This window comes from Stegastes partitus, unplaced genomic scaffold, assembly GCF_000690725.1.
Source record: "Stegastes partitus isolate 25-593 unplaced genomic scaffold, Stegastes_partitus-1.0.2 Scaffold1623, whole genome shotgun sequence".
Lineage (NCBI taxonomy): Eukaryota > Metazoa > Chordata > Actinopteri > Pomacentridae > Stegastes > Stegastes partitus.
Genome location: NW_007579354.1, coordinates 123870 through 134803, shown reverse-complemented (window position 1 = coordinate 134803; position 10934 = coordinate 123870). Strand labels below are relative to the sequence as shown.

General features: G+C 39.0%; 2 protein-coding genes across 2 annotated transcripts in view; both read right to left on the bottom strand.

Moving 5' to 3' along the window:
* Positions 1-1101, bottom strand: part of dph2 (diphthamide biosynthesis 2) — a 4546-nt gene extending 3445 nt beyond the window's left edge. The window contains exons 1-3 of the mRNA XM_008301035.1: positions 1008-1101; positions 566-742; positions 50-159 (exon numbers count right to left, since the gene is read on the bottom strand). Of these exons, the coding sequence (XP_008299257.1) occupies positions 50-159; positions 566-715 (260 nt within the window). The 5' untranslated portion in view covers positions 716-742; positions 1008-1101. The remainder of the gene's footprint in view (positions 1-49; positions 160-565; positions 743-1007) is intronic.
* Positions 1102-1456: 355 nt separating this feature from the next.
* Positions 1457-8788, bottom strand: mcur1 (mitochondrial calcium uniporter regulator 1). Its single transcript, XM_008301034.1, has 9 exons — positions 8422-8788; positions 5211-5327; positions 5016-5119; positions 3891-3992; positions 3605-3646; positions 3359-3430; positions 3186-3239; positions 2901-3015; positions 1457-2550 (listed from the first exon to the last, which is right to left on the bottom strand). Exons 1-9 carry the CDS (start codon positions 8672-8674, stop codon positions 2495-2497), a joined length of 915 nt encoding a protein of 304 aa, XP_008299256.1. The 5' UTR covers positions 8675-8788; the 3' UTR covers positions 1457-2494.
* Between the last annotated feature and the right edge of the window lie 2146 nt (positions 8789-10934).

Sequence of the window (10934 nt, the reverse complement as noted above, 5' to 3'; positions counted from 1 at the left end):
AGCACATGAGCATCGTAAAAACAAGTACTTAAACTGGGTTTGTTACCTGCCATAGGACGTATCTCCCAAAATAAATGGCGTGGCATTACTGTTTTTCTGGATCTCCTCCGAGACTGCAACCGAATCAACCAGCAGCTCATCAGGAAACTGCAGAGCAACCTGCAAAAAGGAACCGTTTTAGACAATAATTATAATGCAAAAATATTCCTAAAACATGTATATAAGCATTTGGGGAAAGTGTCAGAAGTGCTGCTGGTGTCCCTCATGAATAATGATAAAGGACGGTGGAAAAATTACAACCCAAAAATAAAATGAAAAAAAAATCCAGGTCCAGTCACTGAAGGCGCACTGTAGAAGGTGCAAATGAACATGCGATAATGGTTTTTTTAATGCCCCTAACCCACTGAAATTAGTTCCTTTTACCTTTCAAACACACACTAAGTGTCGCCTTGAACTTGGATTATTTATGCCCCTGTTTTTTTTTTTGTAATTCTTCTGCCCTCCTTCGTGTGAACAGAAGTCCTGAATCCTGTTAGAAAGGAAAAAGTAAACTGATGTCACCCACCTTTTGAAACTGATGCTCAGTAATGAAGTCGCAAGTCTTCTTAATCTGGTACAGCTCCTCTAGTTTCTCCACGGGGGTGTTTGTCTTCACTGTAACGTCCACTACTCGCTGAATTACGGTTTCCGAGCTGCTGCTGAACGCATCAGCCATGACTGCATAGGATACACTCAGAGGTGTCTGCAAAAACACAATAAACTACATTTAACAGCCAAGCTAACACAAACATGACACTTCTGGGTTGTGTTTACCAAAGAAAATAGACTTTCTTGTAAAATTCTATGAACACAAACCTTCAGGGAACTTAACTACAAGATAACAACACACTTACTAGCTGTTAGCTTAGCCTAGCTGCTAGCTGTTTATGTATGTTTACTGTATGTCGTTAGAATAAACAAACTACTGTTTACTCCTCATGAAGCTCTGGACTTGTGTTGCTACTCACATGTACAATTCGTTGTCATATAGGTAGCTGTTGACTTGTTAATCCCACTTTGACAGCTACACACGTGTCGACCAGCAGCGCAGCAGCTCCAACAAAAACACTTCCATGTCAAGTGATTTTCAAAATAAAAGCCGATGTGAATTTCCTTACACCCGCCTTACAGCAAAAAAAAGATCATCTGCTAAACGCTGATCCGTCAGTAGGAGCAACAATCAAACTATTTGACCTGCTGTGAGCCCTAGAATATTAAAAAATCCCGTTGTTTTTACCTGTTGAAATAGCTTTAATGTACCAGTTCAACTCAATTAATGCAGTTTTCCACCCACTCCTTGATTGTGACTGAAATTTTAAAGATTATAGGCTACATGATACATTTTTATTATCTAAAAACTCACCCGTAAATCATGTTAATTACAGTCTAAACAAGAATATTACACTTGCGGCTTAAACATTTTTAAGAACACCATTTTATTGTCTGTAATCATCTGAAATTCTTCAATGTTTGTTTGGTCATAGTTTTTTTCAGGTACAAGAAATGCTTAACTTTCACAAAGACACACCTTTACCATCACCACAGACAACGTTTTGTGTATTTGCATGTTGAAACAGCTTAATCCAAGCATAGATTAACAAGAAGCACGCAATCAGTTTATGATCACATCTTCCATTTGCTTTTGTGGAAAATGTTTACTCTCCCCTGAAAATTACTCACTGCTCACCTTAGAAAGAATAGCATTACAAAAATACACTTCCAGGTCACTGAGTTGCAACACACAGAACAAATATCATGCTTGTTATCACTTTATTGCTTAAGATTTTGAAACCAAGACACAATACAATAAATCATGTGTTTCAGCAAGACTTATAAAACCTTACACAACACCATCAACAGAAACAATACGTTTGCAAAGATTACATTTATTTACAATTAACTTCATTCAAATAATAAATAATATCTGTCCAACAATGTAACACGATTTAATATAAGTTAAATGTTCGTATTCGTATACCAGAGTGGTTAACAGTCAGAGTCACCTTCAAATTTCTCTCCAGTATCCAGAGCTTGAAAATATATACAGAGCAAAAATGCATGGCATTAAAAAATAGTTTAGCTTCAAACAGCATGAGCTGAATGGGAGGTCAATATCTAACCGTGTGCATGACATGAATGGAGAAAGTGACTTCTCATCTGAATAAAAACATACAACATTTTTAATAAGTGCATTGTTCAGCTTTGTTCCAGCAGCTCAGGAATAGCAAAGGAACAAAAAAATAATTAAATAAATGGCCAAAGGGATCATGAATCCAAAATGTCCACCAGTGACCAGGTGGGAGAGCTGTTCTTCCATTATTCCTATTTCTGAGAAAATTGAACAGTAAAATCCAACAAAGTGAGGTCAGACGGAAACGACGACTCGTCTTTGCATTTTGTTCAATTGTGAGGATGCATCTAAGTGTTACCACAGGTCGTATAAATCAGCATCCGTTTACATCCAGATGCGATAGAAACCCAACACCACAGTGAGACAGGTGAACACTGAACCTGAAAGACAAACAAAAACATACAGAAATCATCAGTCTGCTGGCTTTAGAGAGTCTCTGTGACTCTTACTGACTTCATTTGTATCCTCCTAAATGTGTCATCAACTGTTATTTAATGTGTGTTTAAATTAGAGCTGTGAAATTAGCAAAACAATGAACTGAAACGTATTTAAGTAAGTGCTTTAAAGTGCACCAGTTGTACTCATATGATTGAGATGTGCAGTATAACATGTACCTTGTTGTGATCCCATTTAAAGACAAAAAAAAAAAGCTTCTTCCCCACTAAAAAAAGAAGACAACGTGTCCTCAGGCTACAATTGCTGACTGAAACAACCGAGTGCTTTGTCCTACCTGCAAGGTATTTGATGGTGTCCAGTTTGTGAGACTCTAACATGGTTTTCAAACCGGCCACTTCAGTGTCTATCTTCATGTTTGTCTGAGTCAAATGGCGATCCTGTTCTGCAGTCTGCAAAAAGGAAATTAGGCAGAGAAAAAGAAAAGAAAAGCTCAATTACAATCCCACCAGACTGCATGTTTACAGCAGGGTAAACACCTTTATGAACTATGAACGAGGCCAAATCAATACATGATTATACATTACGTTGATATCAATGACAACACTGCAAATATACAAACCATTTCCATAATCTCAGTCCGTGCTTCTAGAAGCTTCTTCTCATGCTCTGCTTTCTGTAAACATAAACGATATTGTATTAAAAATCCCCAGTTGATGTTAATAGGGTTTTTTTTTATGATAGATGATGAGAAAAACAACCACTCTGTGCCACGGCTGAGCATCAGAAACTTACCAGTTCTTTTACTCGACTTTTCTCCAAATTCATGTCCAGAATGGTGTCTGAGCGCACAGTGTTCATGACGTCCTGTAGCGTGGTGAAGGAGGCGCACAAAGGAAAGCAAAACATGGTGACTGATGACATGCGAGTCAACTTAAGTCAAAGAAAACTAAATACATGCTATTAATGAAGATAAATTCAATAATAAAGCTCTGCAGTTTAAACAGGAACTGATTAAAGTAAATGACAAGAATCACTTACAGCCAGTTGGACCTTGAGCTGTATCAACTGGATCTTGAGTTTCTGGGAGAAAAAAAGTGAAAATACTGACATAAATCATAAAGAAATGGTTACACAAATACACGGTACAACCATTTACATGTATGTATTATTATTGGCTGACTTTTAGTAACTGAATGTCAAACACAACAAACTATGTGACTGCTGTTTGTGTACATGGATGTGACTTCAGGGACGAACAGCAATGAGCTTAAATACAACAACTGTTCTCTGGGAACAGCCTGAGCTACCTGGTTAACACGTTTACCTCATTCTCTGCCAGCAGAGTAGAGAACTCGCTCTTCTCAAGGATTATCATGTCCTTCTTTACAGCTGCAATCTGAGACATCACACGCTGCAACATGATCTCCTGCCAAAACCACACAAGACAGAAGTCAGAAGGAAAAAGCACCACAGAGCAAGATGCACAAAATCCTGAAGCTACAAGGAGGACGGTAACGGGTAAGAATTTCCAGAATGTCTTTTTTTGAAGTGTAAATGAAAACATTCTTGAGAGAAAAGAAAAAATTACCGTAAATTCTGGACTATAAGCTGCTATTTTTTTCCACACACTTTCAACATTGATGTGGCTAATTTGTGGATTTTTACGAATTTGCCTCGAGACACAAGTGACATTGAGAGCGACAACGAAAGAGAGACTGAGGAAGTGTGTGATGAAGTGATTCTGAGGTTGTTCAACTCCGAATTTAGTGGTTTTAGTGCGCAGGAGGAAGATGAAGATAGCGATCAATAGCTTTTCCTGGTAGGCGACTGTATTTTTTATTTTCTTAACCAGCAGTGTTACAGGCACTGTTTGTAAAAAAGCATTTACGTATTTGTGTATGTTACTGGTACGTATTTAATTAAAAGTTTAAGAAGTCTTTCTGTGTAAATATCTCATGGTACAACGTGGACACCTGCAGCTTGTAGACAAGTGTGGCCTGTATATGTACAAAACTTGTTTTCTTTTTAAAGTTAGTGGGTGCGGCTCATATTCAGGTGCGCTCATAGTCCGGAATTAACGGTTATTTTAAATTGCAATTTTTGAATCAGATTCGTTTTTCTGTTGACGCATTAATCAGTCTCAACACTGTTAAAATCCTCAGCTGGTGAAAGTGATGGAACAAAGAGGTGAATTAATGGCTCTGATTCTCTTTATTCCTCAGACATTCTTGTGACTGGGATCTCAAATCAGATCTTCGTACTCAAAGGTTTCCATATGTTCTTGCAGTTTATATTCAAAGTTATTCGTGCTTTCATAGCATAAGTATGATGTGGAAGTTAAACACAATGACCTTGGCTTAGTGACCTTTACAGAAATAGACACAGGCTTGAGTGTCTGGTGGCTGCACACAGCGCTCACTAGACAATAAACCTCCTCCTCCAGACTCACCTGCTGCACCTTGGTGACCATGTCGTTATAAATGATGTCCATGTTGGAGTTTGTCATCGTCACCAGCACTCTAACCAACACTTCAGCTTGCTGCGTGGTGAAGCCTGTCGGTGGAAAGAACACGTTTATACAGACCAGGAATCAGCACAGCACGGTGTTAACGAAGGAGATTTATGTTTGACAGAAGAAACCAACCGTTGTCCTCGAGGAGTCGCACCACCGCATGCGTATCGAAAAACAGCTTCCGGCCTTCAGAGTTTGGTATGGATGGTTTCAGATCGTACTGGAGAGCTCTGACAGAGGTGCTCAGCCCTGGAATAAAGACATATTCAGGTTTTAGTGATACCTGGACAGTAAGCTTAGACAGATCTTATATTTTTTTTTGTTTTTTTGCAACTTCAGCTAGACGTCACTTATTGGAACACCATCTAGAATTAAACTGAATATTTTTCTGTTGCTGAACATAGCTGACGTCTTGTAGCTTTCCTTAAGAGAGAGCATATAGTACAAACGCGACGTAAGAGGTAAATTTGAATAAATATTTGTTTTAATAAAGCTGTGTCTTAAGCAGAAATATTAATGTAATTTAGATTTGTAAATGACGCAAACACTTTCTTACATTCTTTCTTTTATCGCCACGCTTTACATGCTGCAGTATTTCATTTTTTCATATTGTAAAAACGGCAATAAATAGTAGCTAGGAAATACTTTAAAATTTCTATTTCATATATAGAACTATTTATATATGTATATAGTCCTTCACACTACTTTTATATTTACTTTCAGAGGACCTGCATATAAAGAGCAGTTGGGAAAAAATGTTTGAGTCCAGACAGACGGAACCAAAATCTATACATTTCCAGCATAATGACCATTTTTTAGATGATTTATAAAGGTTCCTACGTAAGAAGCAATAACGCCGTCAGGGTGACACACCTGGAAAAATGGAGGGCACATGGGACTATTATGTGAACACAGTGTGGGATGTGGGTAGGGGTATTATGAAAACATTTTGGATTTAACATCAGGGTTTGACTTTAGAAACATCCAACACTGATCTGCAAGTGTTGACAAGAATCTGTGGCTGCAAGTAATCTTTGGTCGTCTTTACTTTGCCTTCTGTTCTGTCTGTATTAACACAAATTAAAGAAACTGTCCAAATGTATTAATTAGTCCAGCCTAATCCAGGCTGGACTAATTAATGCATATCACTAAATGCACATGGGCTTTCGTAGCCAAGTTTAAATATCCATCCATCCAAATCTGGCCCTTGTGACCACAGTAGGGAAACACTTGCCATACAACACATTGGTTCCTTTTCCAAGGTTCCTATTGGGGAACTTATACTCTAGTAGTCAAATTGAAAGCAGCCTTGGTTCCTTGTCTGCTTATGTGAAGGCTGTTGCATTATTTGGGTGCACTATTTGAGATCTAAGCTTAACCAGAGATCATAAACTCAGAGCTGATCCTTGGCCACCGTACCGACCTCTGACTAATTCTGAACACAGCTGTTTGGCTTTTAGCATCACATTACAACACCACGTCTATCCACCGGCTTCCTGTTTGTTATGGAACTGCAATGTTGACTCCACATGAGCCAGCTGGCAGCTTTAGATCCTCAGGTGGGGCCCTGCTGGTTGTTCCAAATGGTTTTTTAACCAGAGCAAGAGAGGTGGCAGGAGACATTGTTCGTTTGCTTGCAATGGAAATAAACCGAAAACTTTACAATTTTGCCTGGAAAATGGACTTATTTTCTCTGTGTAAATTAATTCCCTAGGTGTCTCAGTGGCTGTTTGATTTGATGTTGTTTTATTTTGATAATTTGATTTTTATTTTGAGTATTCATCTCAGGTCAAATAGCCACCACAGTGCCACTTTTCAGCAAATTGATTAGAGTTGATATAAGTAAAAGATATGCTGCCATTAATGAGACTTATTAAATTCAATGTAATTGTGTAATATGATTTATTTTGAGGAGGTATCACACCAATGTGTGTTGTGTAATGTGCTTAATATTCTGATGAGACACTGTGAAAGTGTCAATATTTAAATTATTATTGTCAGAAGAGTTTTGGTGTATATAAGTGTTCAACTTCTTCTAAAACCCTTTTCGAACTTTGAAACTTTGATTTTGTGTATCAAATGTTGACTTTTGTTTTAAATTTTTGGTTCGAAATGAAGAGTAAAAGAAAAAAAAAAAAGTCTCACGTGTCCCCAAAACTTGTTCTAATCATTCAGAGGAAAATACTACAAAGACGGTTCACTTTACTATGACTGTATAATCCCTGGTGTAAGTCATGCGCTTAACAAACAAAACCACAAGTGTCAGTAGTTTTAAATACAGCTGAGGCGCTGATGACACAGCGGCCAACGCCAACGTGAATCACTTCTAACTTCTAAAATCCTCACCACGGCTGTTGTTTTAAACTCATGTTTACGGGGAATTGGTCAGACAACGTTGCGGTTATATAATCAGTAGTTAGCTCAGGAATGGCTATGAAGTGACTGTTAACATGTAGAGTTAATGGGTTTCGGCCACCGTTTCATACTCGTTCGGTTGTCTGACTACAGAAACAGAAAAACATGTGAACGAGAACAGCTTTGTTGGGAATTTGGTTGAATTAAAACACAGTATGTGTGCACAGAGGGCAGGAGAGAAGCAACCAGAGGTAAACAACAGCTGAGTTTAGGCTGCACTGAAGCACAACATGAAACACAGAAACCCAGAATGTTATGTTTATTGGTTTCAAATCACTCTTCATGTTCCTGTTATCTTCAGAATTTAGACAGAGTTCTGACATGTGGGCAAAGCTAATGGTAGCATTAGCCACATTAGCCGTACAGGGGAGGGGTTTCCAATTGTTTTGGTGACATTTCTAATAATAATAGTAATCCAGTGAGCGTTGCTCAGATGCTGGGAGTGCATGGAGGCTCTTGTGTTCACTCCAACATCAGAACATTAGGTGTGCTCAGCAGAAGCAGCTCTAAAACTTATGTAACCTGCTGGCTGTCATGCTGCCACTCATTCTGAATGATTCACCTGGAGGCACCTGGCAGAAAGAGCAGGAATATACACGGTTTGAGCCGCATTACTGCTGATTCAATGTGTAGCACTTCAAGTTCTCAGTGGCTTGTAAAGCTGTGGTGCTATTTAGTTGTAAAAACTGCCAACAGGTTTCACTTTTGCTCCCAAAACACAGCTAAATGGGATCTTTATAGTCTCGCGTGATTAGGCGGCTCGCTTCTGTCAATGCAAGAAGTGAAGCACATTAAAATTAGTGCGGTTTTAATAAGTTTGTGTCGCTGTCTGCAGACACAAGCTGTGGTTGTTCAGCCACATATGCAGCTTTAAAGTTTAATTTACACACTTTGTTCACTGACTATAGGAGCTGTAACTTTAACGAACCTCTGACGGTCGTCTGTGTTGCAGCAGAAAGGTTGGAAACCGTCAGTCTCCGTCTCGATGGCGGCTTCTCCGAGCTGCTGGAAGATGGAGAGATGAAACCCGCTGAGGTGCGGACACCTGTCAGCCTCGGCACGGGTGAACAGACACCCCACGGAGCGGTCACGAAGCCTCCATCTCGGGTAAAAGTACTTTCGTTCCACTTCACCGGCTGGTTGAATCTGACAAGAGCGAGTCGACACTGATTCAGGACCATCGTTAAAACTTGTGTTCGGCAGCAAAAAGTTCCGTCTTCCGCCAACAAAGAGTCTCAAATGATTAACTGGCCCCGTACTGCCACTTTTCACCTACTTATTGCCCCGCTGCGTCAAGGGTGGAGTACGGCCCGCAAACGTCCGGTCACACCTTTCAAAATAAAGCGCGCATCTTAGCGTATAGGACATAGATATGTATAATAAAGGCAAGATGTCTTAGGGCGGCGTTTCGAACGGGATCACCGGCGGCCATCTTGGTACGGGGCAGCTCTCTGGTGGAACCTGTGGTAAGTGAATGAAGGTGAGTGATCTGCACAAACGTAAATACTCTTATCTCACTGAAATCTTGACGGATTTACAAACGGTTTGGTTTCTTACAAACATTATTAACGTGGCTACAATTCAAATTACAAAAATACAAAAAAAAAACCCAAAATAATTAAAATGCAAATTGTTGCTGGCCGTGAGTGTGTAGCTTAATTATCCATAAGTACAGTGTGATAACTACACCTCTGACGTTTATAACAAACCAAACCGATTGGAAATCGGCAGAACATTGAGCAAGTTATGATTATTTAAAAAGTACATGCACCATGACAACACAATGTTATGGGTGACTGTGGCAAGATGGCCGCCAGTGTGGCTGTGCGATTCTATTGGCCGCAGCGCGGACGAGACATCTGGCCTTTATTATACATATCTATGGACGAGGAGCTAACGTCAAACAAAACTGAACATTTTTCTCGACTTGGACAAGATGCCGAAGTTGTAGATTTAAAATGTAGCGCAGGGAACAGAGCCCACTTAACAACGTGTGCATTTGTAGCCTCCCGATAAAAATAATAAAAGAAGTCGACGAGCTTTATTTTGAAAAGCCGCTATCCATTCATCACAATTCCCCCAAGAGTAGCGGTTGTGTTTGTACTCCTGGCAACACAGAACCTTCAGTGAACAATCTGGGAATGTTCCATGAAGGTTCTTCTAAGTGTTTGATAAATTTTGGTGAATTATTCCTGAAGGTTTCACAGATAACCTTCAGGGATGTTCTCTGAGGAAGGCTGAAGGTCACTCTGGGAAACTTTTTAGGGGATCTTCACTGAAAATTCTCTGAAGGTTTGCGATGGGTTCTGTGAAGGTTCCCTCAAGGTTATTATGAAATGAAATGAAATGAAAAATACTTTATTTATCCCAGAAGGGAAATTCAATGTTGTAAAAGCTCACTTAAAAAAAAAAAAAAATCAATATAAAATATATTTTATACAACAATAATAATAATCATTCAGTCAGTCAATTGTCAGTCAGTCAGATTTGTTCTTCAAGGTGATGGCTGTTGACAGGAATGAATTCCTGTATCTCTCCGTTCTACAGCGAAACTGATGCAGCCTCCCACTGAACACACTCTGTTGATTCTACACTGTGTTGTGGAGAGGGTGGGAAGAATCCTCCATCATCTTCATCATCTTGTGCAGCATTCTTTTTTGAACAATCAGCTCCAGTGGTTCCAGAGTTATCCCCAGCACAGAACCAGCTTTCTTGATCAGCTTGTTTAGTTTCTTTAAGTCTCTGGTTCTGATGCTACTGCCATACATAATACTACTACTATTATGGGAAACCTTAAGGGAAAGTTGTCTGAAAGTTTTGCATTTGACCTTCAAACTTGCAAAATTCCATTTATAGTGACTGGACAAACTCAGAACAGAATTAATCTGTAAACCGACCAGACTGATCACACACAGACACAGTATGAATAAAAAACAAACAAACAAACAAACAAACAAAAAAACCCAAACAAACAACAAAGACTGCTGCTTTTGCTCCTTGTTCCAAAGCAGATCAAGTAGAAATATCCTGTATCCAAAATTACATAACATTAGGACACTCAGTGCCCAATAAAAAATCAATCAGATATAAGTATGACACTGAAAATAAAATAATTAAACTAAAACAACATTAGAATAGAAAAGTAACAGGTAATGCCAAACAGCAAAACAGTAAAGTAGTAAAATATTACACATGATGAGGAAATACTGCACATTCCAATGCCATGTTGTACAGGAAAGTGAAATACTACACATGTAACTAAAATACTTCACCTGAAATTGAAATATTGCACATTCTGCACATCAAAGTGTTGCATTGTGGGTAGTGTAGGCGCCAGGTTTTGACGAGGAAAAAGGAAGTGGAGGATAAAACAGACAATATCTCTGGTACTGCCTTGTCGACTTTGATTCTTTATTTTAAATCAAGAGTCCAAAAATGTTG